The sequence below is a fragment of the Castanea sativa genome, chromosome 8, assembly GCF_040712315.1.
Source record: "Castanea sativa cultivar Marrone di Chiusa Pesio chromosome 8, ASM4071231v1".
NCBI classification, from domain to species: domain Eukaryota; kingdom Viridiplantae; phylum Streptophyta; class Magnoliopsida; order Fagales; family Fagaceae; genus Castanea; species Castanea sativa.
This window is the reverse complement of record NC_134020.1, coordinates 9828167-9853677: the sequence shown is the minus strand read 5'-3', so window position 1 is coordinate 9853677 and position 25511 is coordinate 9828167. Positions and strand designations below refer to the sequence as shown.

Sequence of the window (25511 nt, the reverse complement as noted above, 5' to 3'; positions counted from 1 at the left end):
ATTTAAGTTATCTATGTATAATAACTATTTTTGTTATTTGGCGACTTGCTTTAATCGGGCTAGCACCTTTTTGTCACCTCATGCCTCAAGCAATATAAGGCCTTAGTGCCTCAAGGTTGCCTTTCGCCTTTGACTTACTTGATAGCAGTGGACCATAACATTGAGTTTTATGTACCAAATAAATGGTTAAGCCATTGATTTAATATATAAAAATTAATAGTGTGGTATGCTACCATACACCTATGTCTATCTCTTTAGATATTTTTGAACTTTTAACCATAACCACACAAACAAACACTAAATCAGACACTTACAAAGATAACATTACTTAACATTCTAGTACATTTTAGCCTCTGCCATCCTGGTTCTATACTTCTATTTTGATTCCACCATGTTTTGTAATCACGGCCATCAAATATCATGGTTGCATATATTTTGTAAAGCACAATAGAATTATATAAAATTTTTTACTGTAATCATGGCCATCAATAAATTATATAAATTTTTTTACTGTAATTTATATGATTAATTGATCACTTTATTGTTGTATTAATCATTAATAATAATTTTTTTAATTTATTAATTTTTTTTATAAAAATGTGCGCTTCATGTCGATCAGGCGCGCGCTTGCGCTTTGCGCCTAGGCTCTAGGAGGCCTTTGCGCTTAAGTGCGCTTGGTGCTTTTGACAACACTGAAGCACACCTAAAGCACATTTCTTTGAATGTGCCTTGCTGTAGAGGCAAAAAGTTCTAGAGCCTTGGTGCTTTTTACCAACACTGAGCAGAGTAGCTAAGGGTTAGAAGAAGTTGGAATCTTGTCAGTTGTTAAGTTGTGGAATGTACTAATTCATGTTGTCCTCTGTATAGAGTTAGTACACTTAGGCATAATTAACTTTTGCAGATTGCTCATTTTTCCATCTTGTATTTCTGTTTGTATGATTCTATTAATTATTGACATCTCCTATCCAATTAATCAAGGGTTTGAGACTTTGAGTTTGAGGTAGCTGGTTCGGTCCCTTATGGACATGTGAGTTGTATATACTTGTTAAAAAGAAAAAGTTCCTGACACTCTTCATTTTGATTGGGTCTACATATGTAGAGAGTTTGATTTGTAAGTTTTTTGAAGGTGGAAATGTTAGTTTTATGCGCCAGAAGGTTTCTTAAATTTTAAGCAACTAATGAACAACTTAATGTGACATTTGCAGATCTTGAAGGCAAAACAGATCTTAAGATTCGAGCTTTGGAGGTAGTAGAAGAACTGAGAACCAAAAGAGCAGACAAACAGGTGATGATTGCTCTTTGAGACAAATTTTGGCTTGTCAATGCTGGTGCTATAATTGTATTTTCAGGTTCTTTTGGTGTATTGTTATGATGTTGACCTAAAAGTAGAAGGTCCATGATTTTTTTTTTTTTAAAATTTTAAATTATTGACTTATATGGTTATATTCTGACTTTCATACATGTATCTTTCATCTGTTTTGGTGCAGTCCATGCTTCTCCTGGATGCCTTCAATAAGGATAGGGCATCTTTACCTCAACCCCTGCCAAACCCACCACCTTTGGCACCCTTGCCTGTAATTACTCCTGATCCTCGTACACAAGAAATGATAAATGAAAAGTTGAAGAAGGCTGAGGATCTTGGTAAGTCACTGCTAAAATTTATTTGGTTATGTCCTTTCTAGATTTCTGTTGATTGAATCTAAAGCGTTCCTTATATGTGCTCTATATTACTCAATTTTTTGGGGCAACTCCTGAGTTGGTCTTGTCATGCTATAGCAACATCTGATGTACATTATTGTTCTTAGTAATTCCCCTTTCTTTGGTCAAATTCTTTGTATTCTATTTACTCCTAGGTTTTTGGTTGAAGTATCAGTGTGTGTCTATACAAGATGTTCGATAACTGCTTCTACTGATCTCTCTCTTTTTTTTTTTTTTTGGTTGGAGATGGGCTTTTCCTCAATCCAACCAAGTGTTATGTTTGATCATTCGTTTTAATTTTAATTTTATTTTTAATTAGGTCCTTTTGTGTATTTGTGAATACTTGTCAGTTCCAAGTGTTACTTGTGAAGGACTTCAAATTATCTATGTTAACTTGTTGGAATTTTTTTGAAAATTTGAATTTATCTTGGTAAATGATCATGGGTTCATTTGCATTTCCATCTCTTTAAGATTTTATTGATCATTGTAATTTACAAATATGATGGCCTGATGGGTTGTCTCTAGTATACTCCCTTTATACATTGACTATATTTTTCAATAAAGTACGTTATTTATATTTATAAAAAAAAATTCTACTTGTTCTGATCAATTTCAAGTCAACAAAATCCCAACCCCAAATAGGCAAAGAATGTACCCTTTAAAGTGTAGCCTTTTGACGAATGACAAATTTCCCAACTTGTTGTACTTGTAATCAGGTTGGGTTTAGGGTTAGGAGACTTCTGGATCTAGGGTTTAGAAATTGTTGAAAATTCAACTTGTGGGGTGATTTTTGAAAAGTGAGTTGTCCCTCTCAAGAGTTACTGACTGCCTTCCATATAAATGATCATGTGGTCATTTGCTTTTCCATCTCTTTTAGATTTTATTGATCATTGTAATTTACAAATATGATGGCCTGATGGGTTGTCTCTAGTATACTCCTTGTATACATTGACTATATTTTTCAATAAAGTATGCTATATATATTTATAAAAAAAAATCTACTTGTTCTGATCAATTTCAAGTCAACAAAATCCCAACCCCAAATAGGCAAAGAATGTACCTGTTAAAGTGTAGCCTTTTGACGAATGACAAATTTCCCAATTTGTCGTACTTGTAATCAGGGTGGGTTTAGGGTTAGGAGACTTCTGGATCTAGGGTTTAGAAATTGTTGAAAATTCAACTTGTGGGGTGATTTTTGAAAAGTGAGTTGTCCCTCTCAAGAGTTACTGACTGCCTTCCATATAAAGGAAACGAGATATGGACCCCAATTCAACAATCCATAGTAGTTTCCAACCTATGTTACTGGTGGAAAGGCTACTTGGCAAAATGACCCTGTAACTTTGGGATAACTGATGCTCTCCCAGCTTTGATTATGAAAGTGGCACATGGTTGGGGGTAGCAACTGTTTATGAAAAACATAGGACTCTGCTTTACCCATGAGATGGAGTTGGCCAATAAGCAATGAAACTTCATTTAGTAAATGGGGTCTATGGTTAACTAATATTGCACTCCATCATTTAGCTATTAGCCTCTTACAACTCTTTTCATGATAGTCAGTCAAAAAGGGTTTTAGCCTCTTACAACTCTTACAACTCTTACAGAGGTGTGTAATCTTATTCGGGGTTTCCAGGTGGGAGCTGTGAATTCTGCTGGGGTGAGTATTTCCCATCTGTTATTTGCGGATGACACCATCATATTTTGTGAGGCCTCTAGGGAGCAGCTACTGTCAATTAGGCTGGTGTTGTCTTGTTTTCAGGCGTTTACGGGTTTGAAGGTCAATGTGGGGAAAAGCGAGATTGTCCCCGTGGGGGAGGTGAATAATCTTGATGCTTTGGCTAATGTGCTTCAATGTAGAGTAGGCAAATTGCCTATGAAGTATTTGGGGATGCCATTGGGTTCTTCTTTTAAGTCCCCCTTGATCTGGAATCCTATTTTGGAAAAGATGGAGAAGAGGCTCTCTGGGTGGAAGCGTCTCTATTTATCTAAGGGTGGGAGACTCATGCTAATTAAGAGTACTCTCTCATGTCTCCCGACTTACTTTCTATCTCTCTTTACTATTCCTAAAGCAGTGGCGGTTAGATTGGAATATATTCAGAGGAAGTTCCTTTGGGGGTCTTCGGAGGGAGGCTTCAAATATCCTTTGGTGGCCTGGGATAAGGTGTGTCTTCCCGTCGAGATGGGTGGATTGGGGTTAAGAAAGGTGGTGTCGTTTAATCAGGCTTTATTAGGGAAGTGGTTGTGGAGATATGGCCACGAAGATACCCACCTGTGGCGCCGTGTTGTTTCTTCTAAATATGGCGAGGGGCAAGGGGGCGGAGGACTAGGGCTTGCAGGAGGTCCCATGGGTGCGGCCTTTGGAGAAGCATTAACGAAGGTTGGGAGAACTTTTCTGAGCATCTTTCATTTGTAGTGGGGGAAGGCACTCGTATCCGTTTTTGGCATGACAGGTGGGTTGGTGACGCTACTCTAAAAGTTCTCTATCCTGAACTTTATGAGTGTTCATCGGTCAAGGATGCCTGTATCTCAGAAGTTTTGTGGATTCCAGTAGGGGGTACTGTTAGAGTGTGGAATATAACGTTTTATAGAGCTTTTGAGGATTGGGAGTTGGCGGCTTCGTATTCTCTTCTCCGGCTTATCCAAACTCGTATCCCTCAAGGTAGTAGGAGAGACATCCTTTATTGGAGGCTTAAAGGGGATGGTATGTTCGATGCTCGGTCTTATTACCTCGTGATCCGGGGTGCTTCGGATTCTTGGCTTCCTTGGAAGGGGGTTTGGAAACCTAAGATCCCTAAGCGGGTGGCGTTCTTTCTGTGGTCTGCTGCTCATGGCCGGATTCTCACCTTGGATAACCTCATGCTTAAGGGTAGGCCCTTGGTTAATAGGTGTTGTTTGTGTTGCAAGGATGGGGAGTTGGTTAACCACCTTCTCCTGCATTGTCCTGTTACCCACTCCCTATGGTCTTGGATGCTTCAGGCCTTTGGGATTCCTTGGGTTATGCCAGGATCGGTGGCGGATTTGATCTCTTGCTGGCATCAGTGGCATGGAAAGGACAAGTCGGACATATGGAATTTGATTCCAGGGTGCTTAATGTGGACTGTGTGGTTGGAGCGGAATCGCCGTTCCTTTGAGGACAAAGAGAAGACCTTGATTGAGCTAAATCTTTTATGCCAGCGTAGTCTATTAGAGTGGTCTCGGTGTTGGGGGTTTACTAATTGCTCTTCTCTCTCAGTGTTTATGTCCTCTCTTAGCTTTGTTCCCTAGTAGCTTTTCTCATTCTCTTGTTGTTCATCATCATGAACTTCTTGTATGACTTACTTTATTTCATTTATATAAGCTTTCTGATTACTTATAAAAAAAAAAGGATTGTTATTGGAATTATAGGGGTGATTAGATAAGTTATCTGATGGTGATTTGGTAGAAGAAATTATGTGGGGTTTTTGGGTTTTGACAGGTAAAATGGCTTGATTTGAGGTTGTACGGAAGAAGGAAAAGAGATAGTTTTAAGGTGCTTAGAGTTTGTATGAACATCAGTGAATATTATCACAAGAAACAACAAGCAGATAACTTATTGATCAATTCTAACTTGTTTGCGTACAATAACACACTTATATAGGCCAATTAGTTTTAGCTTTATTGGTTTTCCATAATAACGGGATGGCTAATGGGGTCGTGCGTTAAACATCCATTGAGTGTGTGTGTAGCTTACCATTCCAAAAAAAAAAAATAATGACGCACAGACCTTAAATCTGAACTTCTAATAGAAGGCCCCGACAAGAGTTGTGTTCTTCCTATGGACTGCAGCTTTGAGAAGAATCTTAACTATAGACAACTTGAAAGACATATATCTTTGGTAGTTCGTGTTGCACGGGCAAGAGAAATGGAGAAACAATTGATTATTTACTTTTTCATTTCTATTGTCAAAGAGGTGTTCAGCCTTATTGGGGTTTAGTGGGTTATACCTAAAGGAGTAATAAAGCCGTTAGTTTGTTGGCAATGCGGTTATGGTTGACATTGGCACATAGAAATTTGTAAGGCAATTCCTCGTTATTTAATGTGGTGCATTTGGGTGGAAAGGAACTCTAGAAGCTTTGAGGGATGTGAACGGACTCTTTTGGCTATGAAATTTATGCTTTTTAGATCTTTTTTTGAATGGATGGTTGCATTAGGATTATGTCTTCTTCTAACCTATTAGATTTGGTTGATCATTTCAACAATAGAATCTAATTGGGGTGTACGTATTGTATACTTCCTTTGTACTTGGGTTGTGCCTTTATTTCGATTTAAGAAAATTTGTGACTTATCAAAAATAAATAAATAAAAGGAAGCACTCCTACTTGACTGAAAAACCAAAACCTAATTGAATTGAACCAAAGCCCACATGTAGACCCATAAAATAAATAAGGCTTACTTATTAATAAAAGAAAGCCCAAGGCACACAACTATGGCCAGACTTGACCATTTCAAATGACTGAAATACCCTTGACTTTAAAATAACTAAATAGAACTCAAAATAAAATGTAAAAACCTAATGACTACCATTGCCTTTTATTTTGGGCTTAGCCTTAACCTTAGACTTCAAAAAAGAGGGTATTGTTTCTCTAACATTGCTATTATTGCACTGTCACCTTTCATATGGTATTGCCACCCTAAAGGGTGGCTCACCTTTTTGTTTTTCCATCTGTTTATTTCCTTTCCCTTTTTCTCTATTTTTCTTTTCCTTGTTTCAAAGGGGGTTGTTCGAAACTATCAAAACCTTTGTACATTTCTAAGTCTCTACCGTCCCCTCTTAACGGCCATTGGAAGCTGTCTGCAATTATAAAAATAAATTTTGGTTTGAGGAAAGTTTTCTCGATGGTTAATGCTGGTTTTATCCACCAATGAATTGCAGCTCCAATCATTCTTTTAAGAATGGAGTGTATGGTGGAGTTTTTAGGTTTAAGAGCCAGTAGTTACTTGTGTAACTTTTCAATAAATAAGATGTAGATTTTGCTCACAATTTATTGTCACGTGAAGTTTGACATTTTCCACTGTTTGTTTCGACATTAACATTTTCGGGAAAATGAATCATTTTCCAAAAAGTATTTTCTTGAAAACTATCTTATTTTTCAATGTTTGGCAGCAACCTTAAAATAAGTTGAAAAGCTGTCTTTTGACTTACCTTAAGAACCCAGATTACAACGATCAGATCGGGGAGAGAAAAACAAGAATAAGAAGGAAAAACTAAACTCCAATCAAGGAGAGTACAGAAAAAGAAAGACTTAATGTCAAGGATAGACTATTCACAATCCTCAAAGAATCTAGCATTCCGCTCCCGCTATAAGCACCAAAACAAACAATGCGGTACAAACTTCCATAAATCTATATTTTGATGTCTACCAAAGTTGCCTTGCCAAGAAACTAACAACTCACTAACTTTATACGACATAACCCAATGTATACCAAACAAAATTCATATGCTATAGGATAATGAAGAAGAAGGTGATCCACCAATTCCCCACACTTTTTACACATAAAGCACCACTCTAGCACAACAATATGCCTCTTCCAAAGATTATTCGTAGTTAAGATCTTACCTAAGGCAACAGTCCAAGAAAAGAACGCTACTCTAGGATGAACCTTCAATTGCCACACTATTTTCCAAGGAAAATCAATGACAAAAGAAGGAGATAAAGGCAGGCAGAAACCTTGAGCCTCAAAACCTCTACTTATTGTTGGCTTCTAGCAAAGTTTGTCAACACCAATGCCCCGCACATATGTGGAATAAAGCACATTCCAAAACAGATCCAACGATTTTGGCTCCCAATCTTGCAATGGATGATGGAACAAAATGTCCCAATGCAGCCTCCCATCAAAGGAGCGCATAACGTCCGATACAAAATACTCCCTTGTCCAACTAATACTATACAATTATGGAAAAGCTTCCTTAAGAGAACAATCCCTACACCATACAATCTCCCAGAACTTTACCCTAGTATCATCACCAACATCAAATCGAAGAAATTTAGAAAAGTCCAACCTACCACTTCTAATGGATTTCCACACACTAATACCGTTAGTCCTTGACGCTAGTTTGGTACACCAACCACCCCTCTATATCCTCATATTTTGCCTCAATGACCTTCCTCCAATGGGCATCTCTGTCCGTTCCATATCTCCACAACCATTTGCCTAACGAAGCAGAATTAAATCTTCTCGGCCGCTGAATCCCTAAGCCTCCATTTGGCACCAGCATACAAACCTTAGACCATTCCACCAGAGGAAACTTAGGAGCATCAATACCACTCCAAAGGAAGTCTCTTTGTATTTTCTCCATATGATTAGCCACTTTTATTGGAATAGGAAGGAGAGAAAGGAAATAAGTAGGTGAACTGGAGAGAGTACTCCTAATAAGAGTTACTTTGCCCCCCTTAGATAAATACCTCTTCCGCCTAGCTAGACGCCACTCCATCTTCTCCAAAACAGGGTTTCAAATTGTCTCCTCTTTATGGGTAGCATCCATTGGAAGGCCCAAGTATTTCAAAGGAAGTGAAGATGGCCTACAACCTAAAATCTCCACTAATTCCTCCATATTAGGCATGTTACCAATTGGTACTGATTTTGACTTAAACAAGTATTTTATCCCTGACACCACTTCAAATCTGGCAAAAATCCCACACAAAGTAGCTAAATGGTGTGAGTCACTGTTACAAAAAACAAGTGTATCATTTGCAAATAAGAGATGAGACACTATTAGCAACGTACCAACTGAACTACCTACTAAGAAGCTCAAAAACTGTCTCAAAATAGCAGCCGCATCCAACATAGGACTCAAAGCCTAATGGCAATATAAAAAATGAGAGGAGATAATGGGTTCCCTTGATGAATACCCCTAGTGCTACCAAAAATATCAACCGGAGGAGTACCATTAATCATAATAGAAAATTTGATAGTTGATATATACATTATAAGCTTTCTCAACATCCAACGTGCAAATAACCCTTGACACCCCTGCCTTCATCTTACTGTCAATACATTTAGAAGCAATTAAAAACAGTCCAAAATCTGTCTACCTTTAACAAAAGCGTTTTGAGAATCTGAGTTAACCCTTTGCAAATGATTGGCCAATACCTCAGAAATAATCTTATACATCCCTCCCAAGTCCCACCAGACTAATTGGACAAAAGTCCTTCACTTCCACGGTATCAAATTTCTTGGGAATGAGGGCAAGGAAAGAAACATTAAGACTCTTTTCAAACATAGCTTGCTCATGGAAATTATGAAGGACAGGATAGGGGTATTCGCTGTGCAGTGCGGTGCGGTGCGGTGCGGTTTTGGACCATTTGTAGCACCACACTTTGCGGTGCGGTTTAACTAAAACTATAGCTGCACTGCATCTTATTTTGCGGTCACATGTGCGGTGCGGTGTGGTTTAGAGTTTAGCCAAAACCATAACTGCACCGCTCTTCATTTTTATAGTCACATGTGCGGTAACATGTGCGGTGCAGTGTATAAGATAGCAGTTTGAACAGTTTGAAGCTGGTATATTTTTCAAATTTTGGGCTTTTTCTACCCAGCCGAAAACTAATTTTTCCCTTTGTTTTGGGCCAAATCTTAAACCATTAAGCTAGTTTTTCTTTATTTTTGGGCCGGCTTTCTTGGTCAACCTTTGCTAGGGTATCAAACTTTTTTTTTTTTTTGGAAAACTAGGGTTATTAAACTATTAATAATATATTTAATATTAAAAATAAATAAATAAATAAATATATTTAGAGAGTGCGGTGTGGTGCAGTTTTTCTCATTATAAAACCACAAATTGCATTGCATCATGCGGTGTGGTGCGGTTATGCCATTTTGCGGGTGATTTTTGCGGTTTGTGTGGTTTGGTGAACACCCTTAAGGACAACCATAATATCTGATTTCAAAATGCTCCAGCAAGATTGAAAAAAAGCTATAAACCATCTAGACCTAGTGACTTATCCTTGTTGAACCCACTAACTACCCCTAACACCTCATCCTTCTCAAAAGGTCTATCCAACCACACAGTATCTTCCTCAAAAATTCTTCCAAGCTCCACATCATCTAGAACAGGGTGATGAACCTCATTTTCAGAGTGAAGTTGTCTATAAAAATGAGTAATAGACTCTGCATTGGATCTCTGGTTGGAAGACATCACCCAATCCACCATAAGCATATCAATGGAATTAAATCGTCTGAGAGTTGAGTTGGCCTTACAATGGAAGAATTTTGTGTTCCTATCTCCTTCTTTAATGCAAAAAACTCTTGATTTCTGCCTCCAACAAATTTCTTCCAACTCTCCGCTAATTCTTTCCTTATCTAACTTTCCTCTACTGCAAGAACATGAATTTCCTCAACAGTCTCCAGTACCCGAAGTTCACTCCACAACTTCTTCCCTTTCACTTCTACATTACCAAACTCCTCCACATTCCATCTCTTAAGATCAACCTTCAACCTTCAGAGCCTTCAATTTACTTGCTAAAATAAAACTAGGAGCTCGATGAAAATGATAAGAGTCCCACTAGGAGCATGTCCTTTCTACAAAACCCTCATCCTTAAGCCACATATTTTCAAACCTAAAAAGGCCTTCCTCCTCTATGAATAATACCTCCCTTTAAAAGAATTGGAAAATGGTTTGATAACAACCTAGACAACTGCTTTTGACAGACAAAAGGAAACTTATCCTCCTAATTTGTTGTCACAAGAAATCTATCCAATCTTGACCTTGAAACAACCTCACGGGAATTTGACCAAGTGAAAAATCCCCCCTTCTAAAGGTAGACAATCAAAACCGTGTTCAGAGATAAAATCAGAAAACTGATGCATAGCTTGAGTAAAAAGACAGAGCCCAAGCGTTCAGAAAAAAATCACACAACATTAAAATCTCCTCCCATAGACCAAGGTACATTCTTCCAACTGCACAAACCAGATAGCTCCTCCCATAACAACCTTCTGTCCTTGTCAGAATTAGGCCCATAAACTCCAGTAAATGCCCATTCAAATTGATCAACCACATTTTCAAACATACAGGAAACCGAAAAACAACCCACTGCTTCCTCCAAAATCTCCACAACCCTTCTGTCCCAAAATACAAGCACCCCAACAAATGATATCTGCCCACCAATTCCTAATCAAATTTCAAACCCGAAGCCTTTTTTCTTGTTTATTCAATCTTCTAACATTCCATGAAATAATTTTCAAATTCATTGATTTTACACAACAGCCTGATCCTTATTGACACTTCTTCCCCTAGCGGACTCATTTTCAGCACTCCATGTACTTGCCAAACTGTTTAATTCTCGGTGACCTTTCTGGCCCACCTTGACCATTTTCTTCTGTGAGCCTTCTACATGCAACTTATATATATATATTTTCAAGCTTCCAAAGCTAAAAACAAACCCATAACCTTCTCGTCAAAACCTTCCAACGAAGTCCCCATAGATTTCCTGAAGGCTTTAATCCTGTTGATTACCCACAATGATAACTAACCACTATTAACTTTTTCTGAACCCCCAACCTCCACAGGTTCCTCTTAGCCACCTCCATATGGTTACTATCAAATACCACTGGATTTTCCATTGCCAACGGAGCCACAACCAACAGCTCACCATTACATTCAAAAGACAAAATACCTTCATCAGATTCAAAACTCACAATCTGAACCCATACCAGCAATAGCATAATCCACCACACCATTACACTCACCAAGCCAACTAATTATTTGCCCATCAACAAGAAAAGAATCCGTACCTGGGAGAACTTCACCCTCCCAGACTAATTTCGGGGACTGAGTAATTACAATTTGTCTCCCATCACGAAGCTCTAAGTACCCAATCTTTATTATTGCTCCATACTTTTCCCATATCACCAACAAAATCTCTTTAGTGATAGATTCTGATTTGTAACCCGTCATCAGAAGCGTGTACAATAGGCTCCGAACTTTGAGATGACACCATTGAAGCAACCTCAACCTCCTCTAAATCTGATCCCGATGCTATCACATGGTGCGAAGGATGGCTAGGAGCCACCTCCTTAACAATCGGACTGAAGGAGGGCTGGAATGACTTGCTAGAACTCGCCTGATGGAGACCCGAAGTAGGAACACCAGCGATTGGAGAGATCGAAGTTGTAGATTTACTTTCTAGCTGCGTCAAAACGAGGCACGACACACTTGGTTGAGCTGAAATATGTTGGGGACACGCTTCTGGTCTTTTAACAGAGTCTAGATGCATAATGCCTTTAGGCAGTTTGGGTTTCGGCCCATATTCTTTAGGCAGTACTGAATGATTAATCCCAGTGGGCTTCGTCCTTGTTGGTTTAAAAGAGTTTTAGACTCAGCTCCCTTACGTTAGATGATATCACACCCTACCTACCTTCCTTGCCACGCTTGATACACAAAAAATATCCAAGGTCAGTGTATCTTTGATACCACTACTTGCAAGGCTATTAATGACAGACGTAATGGCTCCCCCAAATTGAGCCTTTATATTTTCAGACTTTCCTTTAAGTGGCACACGATCTCCACTGGAAATTGTATTGTTTGAAATTTGAATTTCCAAGATTTTCTCCTTTCCTTTTTTCCCTTAACTCACCATCGTGCTTCCATGGTTCTGCCACTGCCACCATGACTTTCTTGGAGACACCTTTTTGGTTACTGAGGAAGCCCTGTTGAACTGGAGCAATCGTCTTCCTCATCTGAATACCGAATCCTCTCCAACCACTACCCAACTTCCCCTCTAGAACTACTATGGACCCTTTACTTCTGCCTTTATGTAATTCAGATAGCATAAAAAAAGAACCATGTACCCCAGTTACAAAATAAAAACTGTCACCTTCCCTAACTGTTCTTGCAAATTGGCCCATAGATTGCTTAGAAACCGAATCCTCAACGTGAGTCAATATTCTCATAGCACTCTCCTTCCCCATACAGACTGAACGTAATGAAATCCGGCCTCGTTCATGAATAAGTAACAAGAAGAAAGATGCCCCCTCCTCAACAACAAACTCAAAAGATTTAGATTCAATGAAAACAAATGTAGAACCACCCATAACGAAAGAAAAAAGGAAAACAAAGGTAGCCAGGCCTCACCGCTTCCTCTTTGCTAAGGGAAGTCTTTGAGATAGCTTTCCTTTGACACTTTTTTCTTTTCTTTTCTGATACTACCAAACACTGGAAAACGCAAAAACTATCTTCACATAAGGTTTTCCATCAAAACAAGTTGTTTATTTTTTTTATAGCTGCAGTGATTTGGCATGAGACTTTTGTTTGTTCAAATTACTTTAAGAATCTTACTTTATGAGTCTGATTTTACTGTGTAAGAATTGTTGTGGAATTAAACTTTTTTATATGAGTTTAAGACAGTGTTGGCTGGTTAAACTGTTTTTAATTATTTTTTAAACCTTTTCAGGTGAGCAGGGTTTGGTTGAAGAGGCACAGAAGGCATTGGAGGAGGCTGAAGCACTTAAGAAGGTTCTTTTATGCTTGTCTAGCTTGTTTTATGGAGCTATTTGGTTCACTTTGTTGTGGTTTATTTTTATCTCTTTTCTGTTATGAATTCATTCTATCTTCCATTATCTTCCTTCTTTCTGTTTTGTATTTTAATCATTCATTATTACTATTTTAGTTACCTGCCCGACAGGAGCCTGCTCTGGATTCCTCCAAGTACACTGCTGCTGATGTGCGGATTGTAAGTCCATAATATGAATGAACTTTTTTGTGGTATAAAAAAAACTAAAGCTGAACTGCACATAATTGTGAATCAAAATTTAAGTTGAATGTATTTTTTTTGGATGACTGCTGCTTTGGGTAAAGTTGTGACACTGGATAACCTTACCGAATGTATTATCTTTGTAAATGTTGGCTGTGAAAGTGTAGTAGTGAATCCATTGGTCATCTGCTGCTGCACTGCTCATCTGCGAGCAAATTGTGGTCTTTTGTATTTTCTGCCTTTGGAATTTATTGGATAATGATTAATGACAAAAAAGGTGATAGATGTGTACTTCAGTTGGCAAGGGTTGTCCAGTTGGCATAAAAATAGCTCATCTAGAATGCGACTCTTTTACTTGCGTGGATAGTTTAGAGAGTGTAATAATTAAACTTTTGAAAGTGTTGAGAGTGTAATAAGTACTGTTAGTGGTGGGGCTTCTTGTACTTAGTTGATTTTGTGGATATTTCAATAAGTATATGCATTTTGAAACATAAATGTGCCCTTGGTTGACAAGTCTCTTTGATTTTATGTTTCAAAGTCAAAATATATGCTTGTTTATTTAATTTGATAAGCTAACATAATTCTTCTGTTTTTATTTTCAGACTGACCAGAAGTTACGTGTTTGTGACATTTGTGGAGCATTTTTGAGTGTTTATGACAGGTAATATTTTATCTTGTGTCCTTAATTCTTGCTACATTTTCTTAGCTCTTCTTAGGGAAACATAGAGTTAGTATTTGGGGATTCAAGTGCTTCAGCTTTTGACCCGGCAATTATACCTCCTTGTCCCCAGCAGGCTTTTGGGCCCAGTTTTACGAGGATTACTTTTGCAGCTAAAGAATGTGCGTCTTTTTTTTTTTTTTTTTATAACTTTTTTTTTAATGCTTGTAGATCATGCTATTATCAGCTAGAAAATTATTGGGCAACTGTGCTGTACATGTACATATTCTGTCAGAGCTTTTGGACATTTTAAGTATGAGCAAAACATTTTGATTTTTGTTGTTATTTTCAGTGACCGCCGTTTAGCTGATCATTTTGGGGGGAAGCTTCATTTAGGTTATATGCAGATCCGTGAGAAGTTAGCAGAGCTTCAGGTATGTAAGATGTTCTGATTATTTTTATTGTCTATATATTTGATCTATTTTGACTTAAGTTGGTTCCACATAACTGTTAACAGTAGTCCATTGGGCAAATGAGCAGGAACAAAAGTTTCATTGGCTACCAAGTCTGCTTACTTCTTCCAGTAACCTACGGGCTATTGTTTTTACCTAAATACTCAAGTACATATGCTATTGTTTTTTCATTGGCAAAAGAAATGTCAAAAACATATAATCAAACTGATGCTGCAGTGTTTTAATGTGATATATCTATTTTTTTTTACCCATCATATTTTTTGAAATGTCCTTAAGTTGGTATTCTGAATATGTTGGTTCAGGTGCTGGTCTAATGTTTGACATTCTTCTATAGAGATTCTCAGTTAGTATTCGATCTGTGAGTTTTTCTTACCTCGGAGAAGGATGTTTTATGCATTTTTCTGATGTCCTTTTCAATATCATTTAGATTGTTACTCTTGAGCATGACTCCTCAAGGAAGAAGTATATCAAGTCCAAAACATGTTTAACGTTGATATACATGGGATCTGTCCTTAAGTGTGGAATATGTGCTTCCCTCATATTCCTGCATTTAGAGTTGGTTTTTGAAGGCAGGGATAGATTGGATGTGGCCTGTCCCTGTGCACATTGTTGTGCTTGAATGCATACATGCATACATGCATACATACAAATATATATAAGAGAACATGTATTCTAAAAGTGAGATTTTTCAGATTTTGACTCAATCTAAAGTTGTTAAGTGGTGCAACATTAACAAATAGCTACACCAAGTGTAAGTTGAATGTATGTGTGTATATTATATTAGAAAACAAATCTTTTCAAGATGTGTAAGCCATTGAAAAATTCACTGGCATGAGGTCCTATAAACATTGGAGAAAGGTGATATTAGCCTTGTTCCAAAAGAACAGCTGTAGGAGGTATCTTTTGTAACGGGTATATGCAACATCACTGGCATGTGGGGTTTCATATATGGGTCCACATACACGGGGGAGGAGTGTTGCCTACACCTATTGCATAAGATACATTTTGCTCCTGTAACATTTTCAAATAAAGGTCCATGTCAGTTAGTTGTATCCCTATATATGCTACCTAAGGATTTTAGGCTTTTGAATAATGTTTACATAAATTGTGCAAACAGCATTGAAGGCGAGCATGATTGTCAACTTTAGAGAAGATGACAATCGGTTTGTGGATTATTGTCGTCAATGGTGTCATCTATTTATGTTGATGTACTTAGGTGCTGCTGTAGCCTTTTGCTTTCTGTGCCTTCCTCTTCCCCCCTGCCCCCCACTCTACCCCCTCCCTCTTTCTTGTTCTCCCCAAGGGTTGCATGCACTGTACTTTATGGGGGGCACTGTACTTTTAAAGGGGGGGGGGGGGGCAAGAGTTATGTTTTCACTTGAGGCTGGTGGTTGATAAAGTGGTGCTGCATTATCATGGTGTAATATATTGTTTTAAGTCTAACTTTCTATTATTTTCTGGCATAAAACTATACAAGAAGATGAGTTGGAGCTGACAGGAAATTAGCACCGCCTATATGGGGAGTCGTGGATAGAGGATATGGTTGGGCATTGGTGAACTGATTTGGGATAATTGATTATTGGTTATATGTCATTTGATGTGCTACTTGCTTTAGGGTTTGTCATTTTACCAAATGAAAAAACAGATGTACATAAGATTTGGAGAATTAGCTTTCTCAAAGGAGTTGTTTTTGGTCTAATTTGCATCATTGCTTGCTATGAGCATACATACCTGGGATCAAGTTTTGGTGTAGCACTGACTTCTAGAGTTTTTGACTGAAAGGGAATTGAATTTTCAGTTCTTGACTGAGGGGAAGCGTGGTGATATCTGTTGGGATTTATCGTTTCCTTACCATAAGTTATCCTTTTTCAGCAATCTATTTCCATGTCGAGAACATGTTGCCTCCATCAGTGAACACTCAGTTTGCTATCGTGACAACTTTGGCAAATGATCTGCTTAATTATGGTCTAAATATGTGTGTTTTGGCTGTCACAATTTTGTTTTTCATTTCCTATACTCTGGAAACATTCTGCTATTTATTTGTAAAGCTTAAAGATTTTGCCAATCAATAAAAGATATAGTTTTAATTTCTTTGTTGCCTTGAGATAATATCCAACTTGAAGTAGTTCTGCTTTTCCTTGTGACATACTGTTTCTGTTGATATTCTTCCTTTTTCAGTTAAAATCTCCAATTTAATTTTTGGTTTGTGTTATCCAAATTGGGGGTTTCAATGGTTACATTTTTTTGGTAATTAATTTGTCAGGAAGAGAAAGAAAAGAGCCGAAAGGTTGATCGGCATGATGACAGAAGGTAACTTATATTGTGTGTGTGTGTGTGTGTGTGTATTCTGTACCTGATTTTTATATAAATTTTAATTCTTTTTCCCCTTTCTCATTTTAATATTAATGATATAGATCAAAAGAGCGAAGTAGGGACAGAGACAGGGAACCTAGCAGGGATCAGGAACGTGGAGATAGTCGTGATCAGGGAAGGGATTATGATCGTAGGAGCAGAGATCGTGATAGATATCATGATCGTGAACGTGGATATGATCGGGATCGTGACAGAGATTCCGATCGGTCCCGCAGTTATGATTCAAGAAGCCGCCGCCGGTCACGCTCACGGTCAAGGGAACGTTCCAGGGATTATGATCGCCACAGGTATTTTCTCTCTTTTTTTTTGCAAGTATTTCTAGTCTATTATTGTCCATGTCTTATCAAGAGTGGAGCTAGGGGTTTTAGCTCATTCTTATTGTTATTGATGTATTTTGGGAGTGATCTTCATGCATGAGTTTCATTATTAGTTAGTGTTATTGGATGATTGCAATTTGTGAGTGTTTTTTGATCTGAAGTTTTTATATATAATGATATGTTCATATGATTAAAAATGATTGTAATTTTTTCAGCAGGTGGGAGCTACAAATTATAACTAGTTCTTTCAGATCCACAATAAAAGGATGTTTTTTTTGTGTGACAGTCTAAAGTGGAAACTTCTTTGTCTCTTCCAGACATTTACTTGTCTAGTCTAAACATAAGTATCCTGCCTGAATTTGCACAAATTTATGTTGCTTGTATGTCTTGGTCCATACACCATGCAGAGGGCCTATCTATCCTACTAGATGCCAACCCTTTAATCTAGTCATTTTAATTATGGTCACTGAACAGTCCATAGGACTTTCTGACCATATATGAGAGATCAAATAATTCCTTTAGATATGTCCTGGATGTATTGAATTGGTAAAAAAATTTATGACCTTGGTGTATTTCATATATTTTTACTCGTTTATTTGCATGTGGAAGCCTTTGGTGGTTCTTATCTAATTAGTTGCTCTCTTTTTTCAGGCGTTACGATCGGTACTAGACGGTCCTCACTGTGGAGCATGCGGTTGAAAATGTGTTTGTCTAGGTCAGTGTTAAAACTCATGTAGGGGAAAGATAATTTTTTGTGTTTCTCTAAATTTTTAGGAGAGTTGAGCTGTGAATTCTCCTGTGATGGACATAATGACATTATGCTTAGGTTTTTTCAACTTTGTGTTTGAGAGGTATGCTCAACACTTATATGACTTGAATTGAATTGCTACTCATATTTGGCTGTAAGTTTTGTAGTTACTGCTGCTGTAGTGAGATATGATTTGTTGTGTACACTTTTTAAGTCGGTCATTTTACTTGAATAGTCAGGTGGAATGTGATGTGAATCATGTTGGGTACCAATCCATATTAAATAGCAACTCAGGACTAAGATCTTTTTGGGACAATTGTCAATAAAAAAAAAAAAATTTGATTTCCTCGTTCAGTTTTTGTGCTGTTTCATTGTGGTCCGATAGATGTATATGTAACTCAACTCCGCAATGTTTCTTGAAGTTAAGGTATCTGTAATGTTATCTTCTTTCTTGATCTCAACCATACATCTGATGTGGTGGGTTACCTAATCGCAACATGCATCTGATGTGGGTTACCCAATCACACGCCCTTGAAGCCATGGAGGATGACTCACGTGCAAATGGGTAAAAGATCTTTCTGGGACATTTGTCAATAAAAAAAATTGATTTCCTCGTCCTGTTTTTGTGCTGTTTCATTGTGCTCCGATGGTCCGATAGATGTATATGTAACTCAAAACTCCGCAATGTTTCTTGGTAACTAAAAACTCCGCAATGTTTCTTGGAGTTGAGGTATCTGTAATGGCAACATACATCTGATGTGGGTTACCCAATCACACGCCTTTGAAACCATGGAGGATAACACGTGCAAATGGGTAAAGATTTACTGCAAGGTTTGCCTACAATAAACAAACTTTGAATGGATTAATAGGATTCGGATGAGCTTAAAGGTTGGCAAGTGGTATTTTTATAAGCCTTCAAATGATCATTGAAGCATGAGAAGTTGTTAACATAGGAATATTGTTGAAAGGAGTTGTTTGTAGTCTATTAACTATTTAGTTATGCTGCGAGAAATTTGCAAGCTCTTTTAGAATATTGTAATAAATTGCAGTGTGAACTGTGAACTATAATGGCAAATTTCAGGGAGCTCTTTGCTTGCTTAGTTCTAATGCATATCTAATGAGGTAACTCCTATATTTGTTCGGACAATGTGGAATGCATCAGACCTCTTAATGTTGACTTCTAGTATCTTTCTTAATGGTTTGTGTCCTCTCTCACACGAGGAAGTACACCCTGTTACAGGTGCATGCTTCCTCCCTCTCATAAGCTGGTGGAACCCATCAGCTGTGAGAGGAGAGAAACATACACCCGTAACAGGGTGTATTTTCTCCTCTCACACACTAATATTGGATGTTCAAAGTTCGAGGGATAAGAGTTAACAATAATGATCTGAGCCTTCTGTAATTACGGTACTTGGTCATGTCCTTCCGAAATTAACTTGTCATATTAAGTTTTCTACTTCCACAACGAACAATGTCCCTAGAACTCTGGGAACTTGTATGACGCCAACCATGAAGAATGGAAGATTATAATCCAATGTAGACAAGCCAACAATGCATATGGAGTTAGGTTGGACTTTCTGGGTGTGTGTATACGTCAGTTCAGCTGTTTCACGAAAAAAATATCTAAATAATGGCTGGTACTCGTCCTCATAATTGAAAATCTCTAGTTAATGAATGGATGTAAGCATGGGATTTGGGACATTTATATATATATATATTAAAAAAAATCTGATGACACAATAAACTTCACAATATTTTCACAATTGTTAGCAATTTGTAGATTGTGATTGTCTTATAAAAGCAGTGCAATTGGTTTCAACAAAAGTAATGTTGCACTAATCACAATATATTATCTTAACAATTTATGGAATGAAATAAGGGGAAATTACAGTAAACCCACCCGTGGTTTGGCCCGTTTTCACTTTACCTAACCATGATTTAAAACTGAACACTTTGCTTACATGAACTTCAATCTATTTTCCCTCTGTTACCCACCTAGAAAAACACCATTTTATTGAAAATAAGAACATAACATGGATCAAAAACACGAACCATTGAAACTTTTCCTCACGAGCCCTAGAAACACGAAAAAACCCCTTCTGATATTGAAATCATGCTGCCAGTATAAACCTAAATGAGCAACAGGTTGTTCGAGGGACTGGTAAGAAATCAGTCACTGTTTGGGTTTTTAATTTAGGTTTGTGGTTGTTTTATAGTTTTTTGAGTAATCAGTCAATGGTCAATGTCACATGTAACCGAATGAGAATATTGGTTGTGTTTGTTTATGTTTATGAAAAATGTGACCACCTGTTGTTTGGATTTGTGTTTGTTTATGGGCATTTTGTCTGTTGTGGTCATTGTGTTTCACAGTGGACTCAAGTTTCTGTTGAGTTTAAATTTTAGTGTTTGCATGTGTTATTAGTAAAACGGAAATAAAAGCAAAGCAGAAAATGTGGTCTCTCTGATGTATTTTGCATCCCAAAAGCAAAACAGAAACATACAAGTGTTTATTCTTTATGTGTTTGTTGTTTACAATTCTTTAATTGTTTACGTGTCAAATGGTAATTTGTTATTGTAGATGAATGATGAGGAAGTGAAATTTGAGGTTAATTATGGGGGTACTTTTTTGTGGAACCCAAGTTTAGAATACTTTGGTGGGAAGTTGAAATAGGCTTAGTTATTTTGAAATAGAAGGTATATGTGAGGAATTGGAGATTGATGAACTGTCTAGGGTTCATTATTTAGCTTCTGGGAGCAACTTGGAGTAAGACTTGAGGCTCATAGAAGATGATACATATGTGGTGTCCATGTGTAAGCTTAATGAGGGAGGGCCAAGAGACACCATCATGTATGTGGAGAGTGGTCGTGCTCCACTTGCAGTTGAAGTTCCTGATGGGGTTGGTCAAGGGGGTGGTGCAGGGGCTGTTACAAGGGGTGGTGCAAGAGCTGTTACAAGGGGGCGGTGCAGGAGCTATTACAAGGGGTGGTGCAGGAGTTGTTATAAGGGGTGATGCTAGTGTGGGGGTGGAGGAGGAGTTTGATTGGTTGAATGAAGGTCTGGAAGGAGAAGACCTTGTTGATGATATTTTTGGTGAGTCTTCTCCACCTCACTGTGTTCCACCTGAGCCTAACACTGTTCCACCTCAGCTAAACACTAATACACCTCAGCCAAGCAATGTTCCACCTCCAAACATAGATTTAGATGAAGAGTAGGCTGAACTAGTTTTAGAGGATGATATTGCAAGTGTGGATGGTTCTGATGATGAGCAGTGGCCTAGCAACCCAGAATTCAATGAGAGGACTGATATAACAAATTTTCAGTTGGTAAAAGGGTTGAAGTTTCCAAACTCTAAGGTTTTTAGAAAGGCTTTGAAGGAGTATGTGATTTAGCATCACATTGATATCAAGTGGAAGTTGAATGCGAAGAAGATTTATGCGCATTGTAAGAACAATTGTGGATGGAGGTGTTATGCCTTAATGGTGACTAGAGAGTGCACATTTGAGATCAAGACGCTTAATCCCGAGTGTACTTGCCCCCTAACATTTCAAAATGGACAAGTTACATCAGCCTATGTGTTAAACATGTATTTGGAGGATTTTAGTTAGAATCCTAACTGGGAGGTCTCCGGTGTTAAGCACCATGTGATGCAACAAATTTCAGTTGATTTAAATCTCAGTCAAGTGTATAGATCAAGGAAGTCAGCTAGAGGTTTGATCACTGGGAATGAAGAGGCTCAGTATGGCCTACTTAGAGATTATGCAGAAATGATAAAGAGGATTGATGTAGGAAGTAAGGTGATATTGAAAATAGAGATGGAAAACAAGAATGCAAAACCTAAGTTTAAAAGGATGTACATTAGGTACAATGCTCAAAAAGTTGGGTTTCTAGGTGGTTGTAGACCTTTTGTTAGGCTAGATAGATGCCACTTAAAATATAAGTTTGATGGCTAATTACTGTCTACCACTGCCAAGGATGGAAATGATAATATATTTCCAGTGGCAATGGTTATGGTTAAGTAAGAGAACAAGGACAACTAGATCTGGTTCTTGGAGCTATTTGCAAATGACATTGGCAAGCTAGAGGATCTTAATCTGGTATTCATTAGTGACAGGCAGAAGGTATTACTTGCATAGTTGCTTACTTACTTACTTGCATAGTTTCTTGAATGCTTGAATGCTTACTTGCATAGGATCTCAATCTGGTTCTTGAATTCTTACTTGCATAGTTGCTTACTTGAATGCTTACATTCTTGCTTGCTGATATTGAATGCTTACTTGCTTACTTGCTTGCAATACTCAGGGCCTTCTACCTGCAATGGAGACTCTATGCCCAACTGTAGAGCACATGTATTGTGTGAAGCACATATAAAACAAGCACATATAAAACAGGGCCTTCTACCTGTCTACCACTGCCAAGGATGGAAATGAAAATATATTTCCAGTGGCAACGGTTGTGGTTAAGTAAGAGAACAAGGATAGCTGGATCTGGTTCTTGGAGCTATTTGCAAATGACATTGGCAAGCCAGAGGATCTCAATCTGGTATTCATTAGTGACAGGCAGAAGGTATTACTTACTTACTTGCTTGCAATACTCAGGGCCTTTTACCTGCAATGGAGACTCTATTCCCAACTGTAGAGCACATGTATTTTGTGAAGCACATATAAAACAACTTCAAGGTTAACCACAAGGGCATGGAGTTGAAGAGTGTATTGTGGAGGTGTGCTGGAACAACATCATTTAGGGAATTTGAGAGAGGGATGGAGCATCTTAAGAGTTTGGATGAAGAAGCTTGGAAGTACCTTGCAGATATAAAGCCTGCATAGTGGACTAGATCCCACTTTTCTCCAAGGTCTTTGACAGATTGTCTGGTAAACAATCCGAGTGCGAGTTTTAACTCTATAATTGTGAAGGCAAAAGACAAGCCAATATTATCAATGCTGGAGTGGATCAGAGTTAGGCTTATGAGCAGGCTATATATAAAGAAGATTGGCATAGAAATGTATGGTGGCAAGTTGTGTCCAAGCATACAGGACAAGTATGGAGAAGTTGAAATTAGAGTCTAAGAACTTCTATGCAATTCCATCTGGGAGGTTCGTGTATGAAGTTGAAAATGAGAGGGAAAGACATGTGGTGGACTTGGTAGGGAGGACATGCAGTTGTAGAGTATGAGACTTGATTGGAATTCCTTGCAAGCATGGAGTTGCAACCATTTTTGTGAATCGTGAGAAACTAGAGGATTACACCCATCCATGCTACTACAAGGATGCTTATGAGAAGACATACAAGACACCCATACCTCCCATGCCTGAACAGTCTAAGTGGATCCCTAGTGGCCAACTTAAGCCTGTTGCACCTACTATCTATAAGCCACCAGGCAAGTTAGCCATAAAGAGGAAGAGAGATGCTGATGAGCCAAGGAACCCTTATAGGGTGTCTAGAGCAAACAAGCCAGTGAAGTGTGGAAGGTGTCAAAAGGAAGGGCACAATGCAAGGGGATGCAAGGCCAATGTCACTGGTGAGACACCATGGGACGGGAGGAAGAGAGTGTAGAAAGAGAAATCTATTATTTTTTACAATTTTTTTTTATTATATGCAAAATGCCAATAACTGACACTGTAAAAATGCTCATATTTGGTTGCAGGCAAGGGGAAGGCCTTCTACATGCAGACAAGGATCCCAGACCCCATCTTCATCACAAGCCCAATCCTTAACTCAAGCCCAATCTTCATCCTAAGCCCTATCCTCATCACAACCCTTAGCATCATCTCAGACCCCACCAACACATCAGCCTTATATTATGACCATCCAACCATATAGCAGGGTCACAGCCACCAGGTTAGACTCCATGGTTAGAACAACCAACTTAGTGGTACTCTTTAAACTTCAGGTAAAGCCAGCCAGCTAGCCAGCACTACACACCTTGTGGAAACATGGGACACTAGAGCACCATCATCATAGGTACCGTAGTTTTATATTTGATGTTTTATTCATAAATCTGTGATACTGGTAGCTAACATTTGAATTCTTGTACTATGTAGCCTACAAGACCACCTGTTACAAGAGGAGCTGCTTTGAAAGGAAGGGGTAATGCAGCTAGGACACAGAAATGTAAAACAAGAGGTGGAAAAACAAGTTGTGGTGGGAGAGGCAAGGGTAGTAAATGAAGCTTATGTCAAGACAATATTGTTACTATGTATATGTAGTGTTAGGGCAATATGGTTCTGCGTTAGGGTTATATATAATTTGTAGACAATAGCAGGGTAGACAATTGTTGATTATATATGCTGTTAAAACACTGTTAGGATTTATTTTTATTTTTGTAAGTTTTTTAAACAAGGGCAGGTGCAACTGTTTTGGTTGTTGTTGTACCAAATGCCCTATATTTATTGGTGGTTGATGAAAGACTATTCAATGCCACCTTAAATGTGTATACAATTTCGTAACTTAATGGCAGGTATTTAGAATTCTTATTCTGACTAGTTGTTGTCATGTGGTTGTTTATTGCAGTTGAACATATATAGGTTTGTTTATATGTGTATGTATTGAATATAGCAGTTACTTTTGAATACAACAGATGTATGTGTTGAATAGTAGGTTTATGTGTGCATTTGTTGTCTTTTCTTGCAAGTTGACAGATGGTTGTCATGCACTTTCAACAAAAACACTTTAAACAATGCACTTTAAAGTTTATACAATTCACTTTCAATACAATTATTTTCACACAATGCACTTTATGCACAAACCAACACAACTCACAGCATCCAACAGAACAACAAGTCAAAAGTTGCCAATTCACTTTAAACAAAAATACCAACATCATCTAACATAAATAACACTTTATCTTAAAAAGCTTGTAGCATTAAGTGGCTTCAAGCCGACAGCTTCTAGCATCTTACATAGTTATATTACGATACAATTGAGGAACTGCCTATACATTACAACCCACCAGGCAGACTCAATCTCATCATTCCAACATTCTGACTTAAGCCAAAACATGAAAACAACACAACCAAAACAAAAGAAAAACCATGATAGAATTAGTGCAATTCTGCACTTTCTCTCTTGCTCTAAAGCTCTCACTGCTATCTCCTTGGCTTTAACAGAGGAAGTTTGAAACTTTCTCTCCTTCTTAGTGGCTTGTGCTGCCCTTTCTTGAGCAATTTTTGCCATTTTGGTAGCTTTTGTTTCTATCTGGGTAGCTGCTCTTTCCCTTTCATTTGCAAGTTGCAGCTCACTCCGCAGTAAACCCAGCTTTTGTTGCGCCAAATGGGCAGCTTCATTCCCACACATACAAGTGAGATTATCAATCCATTGGAAGAAAGGGCACTTAGGACCAACCTGTTTATAAATTGAATTGAACGCATCACATTCCAAACTCACTTGAGTCAACTAGATTAAGTAAAAACTTTACTTACCTTATATCAACTACAATCCAGAAACCTTCTCCCAAAATTATCCACTGTCAGACTTATTCTCGGCACACAAGTCTCATATATACACATATGCCCACTTGAACCTGAGTAATTTCCACTCGAAGGAGA

The 25511-nt window shown here is 38.0% G+C and overlaps 1 protein-coding gene and 1 long non-coding RNA gene across 3 annotated transcripts in view; both read left to right on the top strand.

Moving 5' to 3' along the window:
* The window catches only part of LOC142607205 (U1 snRNP-associated protein usp106-like), a 35040-nt gene extending 16866 nt beyond the window's left edge, over positions 1 to 18174 (top strand). The window contains exons 5-13 of the mRNA XM_075778631.1: positions 1206 to 1285; positions 1488 to 1641; positions 13101 to 13162; positions 13317 to 13379; positions 14003 to 14061; positions 14411 to 14492; positions 16795 to 16841; positions 16946 to 17191; positions 17873 to 18174. Of these exons, the coding sequence (XP_075634746.1) occupies positions 1206 to 1285; positions 1488 to 1641; positions 13101 to 13162; positions 13317 to 13379; positions 14003 to 14061; positions 14411 to 14492; positions 16795 to 16841; positions 16946 to 17191; positions 17873 to 17891 (812 nt within the window). The 3' untranslated portion in view covers positions 17892 to 18174. The remainder of the gene's footprint in view (positions 1 to 1205; positions 1286 to 1487; positions 1642 to 13100; positions 13163 to 13316; positions 13380 to 14002; positions 14062 to 14410; positions 14493 to 16794; positions 16842 to 16945; positions 17192 to 17872) is intronic.
* A 4118-nt stretch (positions 18175 to 22292) lies between these two features.
* On the top strand, positions 22293 to 24418 carry LOC142605567 (uncharacterized). Of its 2 annotated transcripts, none has more exons than XR_012839080.1 (3): positions 22293 to 22533; positions 23612 to 23928; positions 24009 to 24418. It is a non-coding gene; the product is annotated as an uncharacterized LOC142605567 (long non-coding RNA). The 2 variants fall into 2 exon arrangements; XR_012839079.1 differs by lacking the exon at positions 22293 to 22533 and adding an exon at positions 22554 to 23485.
* Positions 24419 to 25511: the final 1093 nt, after the last annotated feature.